This window comes from Terrapene carolina, unplaced genomic scaffold, assembly GCF_002925995.2.
Source record: "Terrapene carolina triunguis isolate 2854851 unplaced genomic scaffold, T_m_triunguis-2.0 Scaffold68, whole genome shotgun sequence".
Lineage (NCBI taxonomy): Eukaryota > Metazoa > Chordata > Testudines > Emydidae > Terrapene > Terrapene triunguis.
The window spans coordinates 82,652,702-82,666,483 of NW_020664419.1; the positions used below are offsets into that span (position 1 = coordinate 82,652,702).

General features: G+C 45.1%; 1 protein-coding gene across 6 annotated transcripts in view; it reads left to right on the top strand.

The window, feature by feature from the left end:
* The window catches only part of ATF7IP (activating transcription factor 7 interacting protein), a 170,065-nt gene that overhangs the window by 140,563 nt on the left and 15,720 nt on the right, over positions 1 to 13,782 (top strand). For 5 of the 6 annotated variants that reach the window (XM_024193872.2, XM_024193873.3, XM_024193876.2 and 2 more), the window contains exons 12-13: positions 2,239 to 2,397; positions 3,152 to 3,337. In XM_024193872.2, coding sequence (XP_024049640.1) covers positions 2,239 to 2,397; positions 3,152 to 3,337 — 345 coding nt within the window. The remainder of the gene's footprint in view (positions 1 to 2,238; positions 2,398 to 3,151; positions 3,338 to 13,782) is intronic. The other variant, XM_024193878.2, reaches the window with a different exon arrangement.

Below are 13,782 nucleotides of genomic sequence, written 5' to 3' on the forward strand. Positions count from 1 at the left end.
CTCCCCGGCGGCCGGAGCGCCGCGCCGCCCCCCTCCAGGTGCCGCCCCAAGCACCAGCTTGGGTGCCTGGTGCCTGGAGCCGGCCCTGAATACAGAGCTTGCACATTGCAGCAGTTTCTATTACTTTTTGGACCTTAAGACTGTAACTCATTTGTGTTTGTATGTTTACCTGCTTTAACCTTTTAAATAACTGTTTCCTTTTCTTAATTAATCTTTAGTTAGTTTGTTACAGGATTGGCTACAAGCATGGTCGTTGGTGTGGGATCTGGGATAAGTGACTGGTCATTTGGGAGCCTGAATATTGTTGTGATTTTTGGTGTAAAGGACCATCTATCAAAAAGGCAGTCCCTCCTGGGTGGCAAGATAGACAGGAGTCCCAAGGGGACTGTCTGTGACTCCATGTTAAGGCTGTGATATCATGCTTGAGGAGCTCACACTTGATACTTGGTTGGTGAAATTTAATTATAGAACACACAACCAATTTGGGGTTTTTGCCCTGGTTTGTAACAGTCTGCCCTGAAGCTAGCACCCACCTTTGTGAGCCACTGCAGACAGCTTGACCCTGGTGTAATCTTGCCAGGATTCACATACCTCAGGTCAATTGGATTTGTAGATCATAACCCAGCGCTGTTAAAGGTTTAAATTTGATATTGAGAGTTTTAAAGGTTAAAGATTAGTCACAGTGAGTGAACCACAGTCAGACGATCTTGTGACAAAAGACCTCGAACACCTATGCAGCTTGACAAAGGGTTTTTTTGGGTTTTCCTACTGTCAGATTAGCTGCCAAGTATGATTGAAGCCATTTAATAAAGACCTAAAAGTTGCACTGAGTGAACAGTGGAAACTTTTTCACCAGAAGGGAGGTTTTGTGCTGTCTTCATCGAGCCTGAAGTGTGGAACAAACTCTTTTTAGTGCCTTTTAATAGAGTTAGTGAAGCCCACTGTGGTTTTCAAAAGTATATTCTGTTTTCATATCACCAGTGAATACTGGCACTTTACCAGGAGCCTAGTACTGATTTTTGTTTTCTGCTACTTAATATCTTCAGATGGATTCTCTGTGTGCTGTTGAACTGAATTAGTGGCTGCTAGGAGTGCACTTGTGTCATCCCAGATCTTTTGAGTGAGCCCCATCAAGGCTTTCCTCAGTGTGCTTGTTTGTGTGGCTTTTTATCTCTACCGATTCTGTTTTTTTTGTTTTCCCTTTACCGCATCTGAAGCATCTAGGTAGAGATGTCTTGCCACTTCCTTGTTAACCTGCTTGTGGACAAAGGAATGCAGTAGAAATGTGATTTATCTTGCTTTTAATAAAGCATTAAGAGTATTTCTCAGCCTAACTTGAAAAATTATTTCAAGTTCTCACAAGCTGGTTGAGGAGCAAAGCCATTGCTAAGGCTGCACACACAGATCCCCATCACTGCAGTAGAGCAAAGTAAGCAGCATCTCAGTGCAAGAAAAATCATTCTGATAAGCAAATTCGATGGAATTCAGAGAAGAGCAACAGGAATTAATTGTGGGCTGGAGGAGTTGACTTACAAACAGAAAACAAAACCAAGGCCTGGTCTACACTTAAAAATTAGATTGACCTACCTATGTCATTCCCGACTGTGAAAAATGTTGTGCCCTGACTGCTGTAGGTCAGTGCCACTGACCTATAGCCATAGCTGTGCCACTGAAGTGTAGATATACCGTTAAGTGCTGAGTAAGTTGGGGAGAGAACATACGTGTCTGCAAGTATTAGGTGTAAACATCAAAATAGAACAAGAATTACTTAGGGAGGTGCGCAGCATTATTCTTATTAATAAAGGGATGAAATTAAGGAAAACCGTGCCTATGCTGAACATAAAAAATAAGACCTAACAATCATTGTTAGTCCATGGAATAGTCTTTAAAGGAAGTAGTTGAAGGCCTATTGCTTGAGCCATTTAAAACTAGGAGATATGGCATTAGCACAGTGTTTCATGAACTTTGGTCCCTGAATCACAGTGGTCTGCCCAGTCTTTCCTGAGCATAGCAGAATGAAACATAAAAAACAGAGAGATTGGGCTGATGGAAGATGGGTCCTTTAGAGCATCTTTTATATGTTGGTTTGTAGAATGAAAAGGTGGAAGAACCACCATACTAGCAAGAATGCTGTAGGACAACATTGGTTTGGGGGTGGCAGGGGAAGGGACTGGATGACCCATCAGGCCTTTTCAATCCCTATTTGCGATTGTCTACAATTTCGTTCTGTTTTTGAAGCAGATGCCAAGAAGCAGAATCAGTCGGGCGTGTCTGGAATGGGTCTATCCTCCCAGCCCTTGGCTCGCCCACTGCAGCCTTTACAGGCGACTCCTCTGCAGCAGACAGGTGTGCCAACAAGTGGGCCTTCCCAGACCACCATACACGTACTACCTACAGGTAACTTCATTTTGTATAGTTCTGTGAATGTGGCGAGTGGCTTCTGAAACCCAGTGCTCTTTGATCTCTTGGTGTTAACTTTTTGAGATGACTGTACAGACCCTGTTTTTCAGCAGGTTTTTCATCTTTTTAGTGCCAGCCAGCCCTTCCTAACCTCTTTGGGTTCTTCCAAAGCTGTAGAAATTGAAATTTTTTAAGCAGAGAAAGGTGGATGAGTCCGTCTGGAAGGGGCTAGATGGCAGAATAAGCTATTGTCCTATAAGCTGCGTCCTTCTGGGAATCATAGAATAGATAGAGAAGTCCTATTGGATGATCTAGTCTGTCCCTCAGCCAGGACAAAATTGCTCCTCACAATCCAATAAAGAAACATGGTCCATTGGACAAGACACTTCTAGAAATTATTAGTAATGTTGCAAGAAATGTCCAGTAAGGAGAGCTGGAGGGGCCACTGAGGTGCCAGCTGTATCTCTTGGATATTAAATATTTGTCTTCTCTGTTTATCTAAAATGTGTTTATTTTGGCATTTCTACATTATATGAAATTTAACACACATACTTCAGTTTTGCTCAGACCACATTCCTCAATATCCTCCTTAACCCCTTAAAAAGTAGATGCACTTAATGTAACGTTTCATAGACTGCTTTTATTTTTCACAGCTCACGTGGATCAGCTGTCGAAGATGCCTGCATTCTGGAATGGGGATCTCAGTTTTAATCCTTTTGACTCCAATTTGTGGTCCTTTTTATTTTTCCAGCTCAGACAACAGTGAATGTAACGCATCGTCCAGTGACTCAGGGTGCTGCTAGGCTCCCCATACCGAGAGCCACTGCTAACCACCAAGTGGTCTATACTACCCTTCCTGCACCACCAGCTCAGAATCCAGTGAGAGGTGCTGTCATGCAGAGCCCTGGTTTAAGGCAGGTCAGCCCACAGAGTGCAGGTAAGAGGTCCTTTTTCATGTATATCCTATTACTGTGGAAATTGATAATATCAGGATGCTCATTTGATGCCCAGATACCTCTCACGATATTATGCAGAGTTGTGGGGTGAATTCTCAGCTTATGAAGACATGAGAAAATCTCAGGTCAATAAGATCATGGGTCTTTGAAAACATTCCTCACTCAGGCATGTGGATGAGGAAAGGCTGGATAGATATCTCCTCAGACAATGACACTAACAGCCATGCACTTCTGGGTGATTTGTCCAAACTATGGATGAGCATATAAGGTAACTCAACATCTAACATGCACCAGTCTTGTAAAAGTGCAGTGCTAGGGAAGTGGGAAGAGTCTCTTTTATTCTTATGCAGTAAAATTCTTAAACCCATATAGTAAGTCAGACATGGCTTACGATCAGAATGCTCCGTTTCAGTGTAATTCCATAACAACCTGTAGTGTCCCATGCTGTGTTTTTGGACCCTGTTCCAGTGAGATTTATCTTTGGCTTTATTTACCCCTGTATATCTCCAGGGAGCTGAGATTTCCCACCAATCACAGCATGAGCTATGATGCATGCTGGCTGTAGATGTCAGCAAGCTCAACTCCGTCCTGTGAGAGCTTGATTCATATAGCCCCCAGTAGAAAATTCTTTTCTTGTCATGAATGGCGCATGTCAAGCATAAAGCGCTTAAACTCATGCAGCAATTCAGTGCTAGATTTTTAATTGCTATTTATAGTTCCTCTTTTATCATTTCCCTCCCTTCCTCTGCTATGGATGGTTTCTACACTGACAAGCATAAATGACCACACTCACTAGTTGTCCTGAGAATGAGAATAGACTCCTACCTCTGCAAGGCTGCTGGCTCCATAGCTCCTGCTATATACTGCCTCAGAATGTTCTGTGCTTGAATAGTATGTGACTGCACACCATGCCTTTGTGCTGAGTTAATTGATCCACTGCCCTAGTTTTAAAATTAGACTTTTTGGCAGATAGAATACCAGAAAAGACTGTAGGCTTTTTTGCAAGAGAAATATAAACTGTGTGTGTGTAATAAATTACTTGTGGTTGTATTGCCTCAGGCTGTGAGTATATCAGATTGCACTAGTTAAGCAGTCTTAGGTCTGGTCAGTGCTTGGGAGCTCTCCACAGAAAGTCAGCATCTGCAGGAAATATTGTTCTTCAAATGTTTCTCCATAGATATTCCACAGTTGGTGCGCATGTACCCAGTGCCCTCAAGTTTGGATTTTTTTGGCCATTAGTGTCCATTGGGGGCCATGCTTCCACCTGAGTGTCTTCATGCTTCCAGCCAAGGCATGAAGACCCCAGCCACCCTCACTTCTCACCGCCCATGGCTATGAGTCAGAACTTGAAGCATCCAAGACTCCTTGCTCACTCTGCAGTCTATCCATTCTTTTGTAAACAATTGTAAATAGGTAGGTACTTACTCAGTGTTAGTTTAGCGATTTTTTTGATAACGTTTCTCTTAATCTGTGACATAAACAAAACCTATTTGTTTTTGACTGGGGGTTTGTCTACATAGCAACTAGACATCCGCAGCAAGTCCGTGCCCACCAATTTGGGCTCACAGGGTTTGGGCTGCGGAGCTGTTTTATTGCTGTGTGGACTCTGGGACCCTCCCACCTCACAAGGTTCTAGAGCCCAGGCTCCAGCCTGAGCCCAAACATCTACACAGCAATCAAACAGCCCTGCAGCCCAAGTCCCACAAGCCCAAGTCGGGGGCCAGCAGCAGTTGTCTAGTTGCTGTGTAGACATACCCGGAGAATTTGTGCCCATACCAAAATGAGTCATTATGACTGAACCCAAATCTCCAAGATTTCAAAATTTCCTTTTATATGAGGCGGCAGTGCCCCCTAATAATGGGCACACCAGATGCTTATTGTGTCTGGAGGAGGGGCACGTAACAGACAGATGTGTCACTTGTAAATCTTTTTCTAAGAGAACCCCAAGAACCTGGAAACTCAGCTGAAGATGTTCCTGTTGGAGAGGTTGATATATTCCTCTTCAAATTCCTGAGCACATAGTTTCAAAAAGTGCTCCTGCCAGCTCTTCTGCTCACAAATATGAGACAACCACTTCAAAAGCTTCATCCCTCATTAACTGGTAAAACCGAAGAGAACAGGGGGGAAAAAAGAGCACCAGTCCCACAAAGGGAAAAGATGTAGGTCTCCATCAGATCCTTCCTCAAGAGGCCACAAATCACCTCAAAAAGGGTAGCTCAAGGCACCAGAATGGTCCCTCTGGCACTCATTCAGGCACTGGTCCCTGTGCCTCTCGACCCCCTTTCTTGGTATCACAGAAGTCACCTGGAACCAACCTCTCAGCCCCAAGGCTCCTGGTATAGATATCTCTGATCCTGACTATCCTGCTGCTGATGCTATCCACTCACCTGACTACAATAGCACCAACTAACTGTACCAAAATACTACACACTGTCAAAGGACCTCATGGTCTGTTTGGTACTGGACTTCTCTTGGTGAGTGGTAGTGAATACACCTCTTCCAGCACCGACTGCTGTTCTTACACAGGAACTGATCAGAGCACAGTGTGAGGGTGTTCCTTCCAGCTGGAATGGTTTCTCATCTCCTGGAGGACTCTTGTCATCCCCAGGCTCTGCTGATAGTAGGGAGGAGACACCAGTTCATTCTCTGGATATTCTGGCTAATACACGTCACAAATGGATCGATGGCTGATTTTTTATTACCCCAGACATAAGACCTCAAAGAGGGATGTTACCTCTGAAATCCACTCCCATGGCCATCCACTCAATATGCCTATCCTTGCCCTTAATGGGCAACATGGGGACTTCATCAGGTTAGAATACTAGTGGCAGCATCCCAGTACAGGGCTAGATCCCCTTACCCACCACCTCACAAGGGGTTATTAAAGGCAACTCAGTGCCCATTCCTGTCAACCAAGCAGACTGGTCATGGTTCTGATGAGGAGTTACAGATGCAGGACCACCCCATCCTGGCACCCATCGCATTGACATCTGCCGATGAGGCTGTGAAACCCATACCACAACCACAGATGACCACAAGATGTTCCATGACTTGTAGGATGGCTCAGACTGGAGTATCCAGTGGAACTGATCTCAGAAAAATCACACAAGCTCCTGGAAATCCTTCACACCTCGGAACCTGGACGATTTGCAGTGCCCATCAATGAGGGGCTTTTAGCACCACCTAAGTTGCTCTGGCAGGTGCCCACTTCTTTGGTACCAACATTAAAATAAGCAGATCATTCCTACCAAATTCTTTCCCAAGGCTTTTAGCAATTTTACACTCACACCTGGGTCATTTGTTGTTGCAGCACCTAACAAAAGGTGTAGCCAAAGACAGCAGAAAGCAAGAAGTCCCAGGAACTAGATTTATTTGGGCAGAAAAATTATTAAACATCTAGTGTTCAAATGCAGATCACCAGTTATTAGAGCATCTTGGTGAAGTACAGTTATTTAAATTGGGACTCCATCTCTTAAATTCATCAATAGGTTTCCTCAAGATAGCAGAAATAAGTTTGTGCCTCCGATTGCCGAAGGTCAGCTTGTGGCACTTGCATCACTCTGAGACGCCCTTGATACTGGTGACAGCATATAGATCCATGGCTACCTCAGTTGCCATGAGGAGATTTTTCTTAGCTCCAATAGTCATGATTCCCTGAGGTACGAGTTACAATTGAGAATCTTCTGTTGGAGGGATGTGGACTTTTTAATGTAAAGACTCATGAAGCTTTACACGGAAGGACGTGAGTGATGCTGAGGTCCCTAGGAGTCTGTAGAGGGCTAGTCACTGGTATGGTTATGAAGTGTATGAGTCTTGGGTTCACTCTTCAGGATTCCCTGGAGAGGTGCAGAACTCCATAGAGGATTTACTGATCAACAAGTCAAACTTTTTCAGTGAGAAAACTGATGAGCCGCTACACTCTTTGAAAGACTGTAGATGGACCCTTCGCTCCCTGGGAATTTACGCCCTGCCCCAAAGAGAGAACACCACAGGCAAGTATATAGGCCAAGCCTGCTCCCACCACAAATATTCCATCACCAGTGCCCAGCTGAGCCTCTGCACAAGAGTTCAGATACCTTGATTTTCATCCCCCTCTACTGCCACGACCTTCACCCATGTGCTAAGGGCTACTTTTGATGCCTCAGTCAAGAACCGTCTACCTTTATTGATGCCAACCACTTCTGTCTCCCCATCCCCAATCTTTGGGGGCCTTCTCACACTTTTTGCCTACAATTGGGACTCTTATCACAACAGGCAAGTAGGTTCTAGAAACCATGCACTATGCTGACTACATCAAATTTCTCTCCCTTCCTCCCACAAACCTCCTTCCCAGCCCCTCTCCATGGACCGCTGTCACAAGGAAATTCTTTGGCAAAAGGCAGAGTCTCTTCTCTAATGAAGGGCAATAGAACAAGTGCCATCTCAATATCAAGGGAGAGGGTTCTATTCCATATGTCTTAGTCCCAAAAAGTGACGAGTGGAGACCCAATGAGGACCTTCAACAACTGAACATCTTTATTCGAAAGCCAAAATTCAGGATGGTTACACTAGCATCAATAATCCCCTCCCAACAGGAGGCAATGTGATACACACGACTCTCAGTATGAAGGATGCCCTGTTTTCATGTAGATATTCATCCTCCCCACAGAAAAAATTCATTTCCTGGTAGGTCAGGAACACTACCAGTTCAGAGTCCTTCACTTTGTCTAGCAACAGGTCCCAGAGCATTCATGAAGGTGTTATCTGTGGTGGCAGTCCAGACAAGATGTCATGGCTACTCAGTCTTCCCATACTTGGATGACTGGCTCCTAACAGGTAGTTCCAACCCCGCAACCGGGACAAGTCAGCAACTTTGTTCCTGCTTCATCTTCTAGCAGCAGTGTCTGTATGAACAAAGAAAAGTCCACTTGGAGTTTTTGTTTCCCCAAAATATCTCCCCAAGCCGCTTCACCCCCTTTCTTGGGGAGGCTTGAGAATAATATACCAGCCAAATAGCTAAACAAGGTGAGCAGAGACCAGACCCTTGGGTTTTTAGGACACTAAAAACCAATCAGGTTCTTAAAATCAGAACTTTATTATAAAGAAAAAAAGTAAAAGAAGCACCTCTGTAAAATCAGGATGGAAGATAATTTTACAGGTTAATAAGATTTAAAACACAGAGGATTCCCCTCTAGGCAAAACTTCAAAGTTACAAAAAACAGGAATAAACCTCCCTCTTAATAGGGAAAATTCACAAGCTAAAATAAAAGATAAGCTAACGCGTTTCCTTGCTATTACTTACAATTTTTGTCATCTTGGATGCTTATTTCAGGCAGGGTTTTAGGAGATGGTTTTTCCTGCCCTGGTCCCTCTCTGTTCCGGAGAGAACAACAAAGAGAGCACAAACAAAATCTCCCCCCACAGATTTGAAAGTATCTTCTTCCCTTATTGGTCCTTTTGGTCAGGTGCCAACCAGGTTATTTGAGCTTCTTAACCCCTTACAGGTAAAGGAGGGATTTTATGCTACCCTTAGCTGTATGTTTATGACAGGAGCAAGATCCCTTCCCCTCTGCCTGGAATTAGTGCATCAGAAATCACATCACTATCCTAGCCACATACTATTAGGTGTTCAGAGTTCTCTAGCAGACAAACTCAGCAGGAACTTCTCTGCAGACCATGAGTGGAAATGCACAACTCTGTCCTGAGCAAGATATTTATTCAGTGGGGGACACCTCAATGGGATCTCTTCACATCGCAAACAGGAAACTTCCCCTGTACTACTCCAGGGTAGCTATGGGTCACAACTCCCAGGGCGACGCTCTCCTGTTGTTATACAGACCAACTCAGATATGTCTTTCCTCCTATCCCTCTGCTACCACATCCTACACCCTTTTGGTTACTGGAACTTCCGAGACAGTCAATCCATCCTCCTATCAGGATCTGTCCCTGCCCAGATTTTGTAACTCAGGAAGACTGCAAAATCAGATACCCCGGTCCAGACCCACTTCACCTCACTGCCTGGTTTTTGAATGAGCATCAGAACTAGAACAATCGCGTTTGGGAGCTGTCCAAGTCACTCTTACTCAGAGTAGGAAAGATTCACCCAGCAACTGTTATGTAGCTAAATGGAGATGCTTCTCTGCCTGGGCACAGCACAATCACTCTTCCTCAGAATCTGCAGATAGCCCGGTCATTTTAGATTATGTCCTGTCATTGAAGAACTCAGGTCTTTCTGTTAGCTCACAGCAGGTTCATCTTGCAGCAATCAGTGCCTGCCTTCCTCCACTGAACAGGTGTTCCGTTTTCACTTGCCCAGCAACAGTTAAATTCCTAGTCAGGACCTTTCTGCCATTGATCAAGCCTACACCTCAATGGGACCTCAATCTCATCCTGTCAATACTTACCAGACCACCATTTGAACCTTTGGCCACATGCTCTATGTCCCACCTTTTCCCTGAAGATTGCATTTTTAGTTGCTGTTATACTAGAAAGGTGAGCAAGATGGGAGCACTCTTGGTTGATCCACCAGATATACCATTTTTCATAAAGAGAAGGTCTCCCTTCACCTTCATCCTAAATTCCTCTCTAAAGTAATTTCTGAATTCCATGTCAACCAACCTATCTGCTTACCTCTTTTCTTCCCAAAACTCCATGCTTCTGTTGATGAGAAAAGTTCTAATTTCCCGGATGTCAGATGTGCCCTGGCATCCTACCTGCAAAGGACCAAACTAATTAGAAAATCACCAAGACTATTTGTCACTATAGCAGAAAGGTCACGAGGACAAACAGTATCTTCTGAGAACCTCTAAATATATTTCTGGTTGCATTATCATGTGCTACTAATAAGTGTGTGTATGTGCCCCACAAGGGGTTAGGGCACACTCCATAATAGTACAAGCTACTTCCACAGCATTTTTACAGGAGGTACCGATAGTGGGCATATGTAGAGCTGCTCCCTAGAGTTCCAGTCACACATTCATAAAACATTACACACTAATTCAAGCCTCCACTGCAGATCCAGCTGTGGGGACTGAAGTTCTTTGAGCATCTTTACTGACTGCATCCTTGCATCGCCCCCTCCCCCCCAGTCTGAATATTGCTGATCAGTCATCCACATAGGGACCAGCACTCAAGAAATGGAGGTTACTTACCTGGTAACTGGAAGTCTTTTTCATGATGTGTGGTCTCTTATCTGTATTCCACTACCTGCCCTTCTTCCCCTCTGCTTCAGATCTTATTGGATTTGTGGTAAAAGAAATCATTGGAGAGGCAGACGTTGGCCCGCACTGCCCTTACACCCTCGGTCTAGAGCATGAGGACGTCAACTGCACATGTGTGAGTCAATGGGCACTGCTTATTAAGAACTCCAGACTCTGGTACAGGACATGCATGCGTACCCCCATGTGGAAAACAGGTAGAGACCATATGTCTCCAAGAACTTCCCATTACAGGTAAGTAACCTTCATTCCTGTACAAATGCGAAAACACTTTAAGTGTGAACCACAGCAAAGACAATCATTTTATACCCAGTAGAGACAACCTGAACCACCTAAGAAGTGCCAGAAGTTTCAGAGGAGGAAATCATCTGCTGTCTTCTCACCAGCTTCAACATCATCAAGGCAGAATGTTTGACTCTTTGGTCAGGAGTGGCGTACAACTTCTGTTGCATTTTCTTATTATATCCCCTCCATATGAGAACAGTTTATTTCATTTTTGTGAGGTCGGGAACACCATCCGTAAGGTCCTGTAAATCAGAGGTGGGCTATTCTGTCCAATTCCAGAGTCTCCCCAACACCCACCCACCTTCCTCAACCCTTTTAAGGGACCCCTCTCCCAAGAGCATGCTACATCAGAGGTGCAATCACTTCTAAATCTGGAAGCAGTGGAAGAAGTACCTCAATAATATAGGGGAGAGAGAGGTTTTACTCCCATTACTTTGATTTCCAAAAAGGAAGGGGGCTGGTGCCCTATTTTGGTCCTGAGCCAATTGAACACCTTCATTCACAAGCTCTGGTTCTTTGAGTATCATCCCTATGGATGCTCCACTTCTGGTGTACGTGCATCCTATGCGCCTTTGATTGGAGATTTTCAGTAGCAATGTCCGTTAGGCCTGTGAAAGCGCCCTGCCGTATACAGCCTTATGCCCCGTACTGAGGCTATATAGGGCCAACCGGGCGAACTGCCTTCAGTTCCCTCTCAATCACCTTGACTTGAAATAGAGCATCTAGCCATGCCAGCTTAGCGGTTCATTAAGCTTGCCTTCTAGTATAGTTTAGCCCTTATCATTTTTTAGTTTTATTTCTTTCATTTGGAGGATTTTTATTTTATTCCCTCATTTTTCCCCTTCCTACCCTCTGGGGAGGAGGCCCCTTTCCTCCATTACAAAGATATGCCAGGATTCAAGCATTGTCTCACTTGCCAGGACACTATCCCTGTCAGTGATGGACATTCCCATTGTATTCACTGTCTGGGGGACAAGCACATCCCTTAGTGTAATTTCTGCGAAGCCCTCAAGAGCAATGCTAGAAAAAATTGAGATCAGACTCAAACTACTCATGATGGAATGCTCTTTGTCCTGCCTCTAATCCAGGTCAAGGAATCCTCTGCCCCATCTACCTCGGCATCACATTCACCCAGACCTACGAAGGAGAAATCCTCAGAAGTTACTGGGGAGGCGTCTAAGAAAAGGAGTTTCAGCTCTCCTCACAGAGAACCTGCCTCAAAAAGATCTTGGTCTTCGTTTAAACTAACTGTTTCTAAACCCTCCAATACCAAGTTGGATACTCTTGAGGCTTCAGGTTCCTTCAGTACCAATTGTGGCTCTGAGGTCCTCAGTTCTTCCAAGAGCCACAGTTGCAAACGTGCTTCATTGCCTAAACAATCTTTGGTACTATTTTAGCCTAACCAGCTCAACAAGGAGAAGCTGTCTGCTACTAGCAGGGCAGTACCGACGGACTTTCCTATGCAACCTTTGGAGCCTAGCTGCATGCCCAGTTCAGTACCACAGAAGGCTAAATGGCCTTATGCTTCACACTCTTCGAGGTGCTCAGTATCATTGGTACTGACGTCTTGTACGAGGCATTAATTTAAGTAGATCCCTCTTCCAGGTAAAATAATGGAGACGATACCACAGGACTTTAGGTAATCCAGGGATTTGCATATCTCTGATGAACCAGAGTCTTCTCTCTTAATGGGTACTGAGCTCTGATTGGTACCGAGATCAGTCACTGGAGTTATATATCTCTCCAGTACCGCTGGATTCTCTGCCAATTTCGGAGGTAGGTGGGGCTCCCCCACGGCCCCTTTGGACATTCAGGAAGATCGCTCATCAGACTCCCTTGTCTCTATCCAAGATTCCTCTATCTACCATTACTGGGGCTTCCTCCCTGATAATTACAGGGAGAGAGACTATTTACACGAGGTATGAACACCAATTAGTGACAGCCCAATGCCTTATGGTCCCCCACAGTGGCCATAATGGGACCTTTTGGCTATTCATTTTCAACAGTCTCCGTGAGACCCTACCCTCGGTCATCGGGACATGCAATCTCCTAATCCTTCTGTTCTTCCTCAATTGCAAGAGGAAACATTTAAAGAACAACAGGCCAGAGCAAATAAGGAAACTACTCCACAAAACAACATCTTTTCAGGGCCGAATGAGGCCCTGGATGATTATTTCAAACAATTCCAGGACCTGGTGAAACAGATTGCAGATCTCACTAGAGGAGGTCTGGGAATCCCAAAATAAACTCTTGGGACATTCTGCAAACGTCACCTTCCATGAGAGTGGCTTCACCCATGAGTGAAGCCCTCTTAGTTCCTATCAAAACTATCTCTCACACTCCAGCAACTCACCCACGTGCAAGAGAGATGATAAAAAGTGCTACAGTAACTCCTCACTTAAAGTTGTCCCGGTTAACATTGTTTCATTGTTACTTTGCTGATCAATTAGAGAACATGCTCGTTTAAAGTTGTGTAATGCTCCCTTGTAATGTCGTTTGGCAGCCGCCTGCTTTGTCCACTGCTTGCAGGAAGAACAGCCCGTTGCAGCTAGCTGGTGGGGGCTTGGAACCGGGGTGGACCGGCAGCCCCCTATCAGCTCCCCGCCCCCCTAAGTTCCCTGTGCAGCAGCCGCCCAGCAGGCTACCAATTGCCGGAAGTTCAGCTGTCCCTCCCCCCACTGCCATGTGCTGCCCTCTGTTTTGGACCTGCTCCCTGAGCCTCCTGCTTGCTGTGCAGGGGGAGAGGAGGGGAGGAAGGGGGCTAATGTCAGGGTGTCCCCCTGGCAGCAGCTGCGTCTCAGCTTGCTGATTAACTTAACAAGTCAATGTACTTAAGAGTGGGGTCAGCGTACTTAAAGGGGAAATGCACCTCTCTCTCTCTCTCTCTCTCTCTCTCTCACACACACACACACACACACACACACACACACACACACACACACACA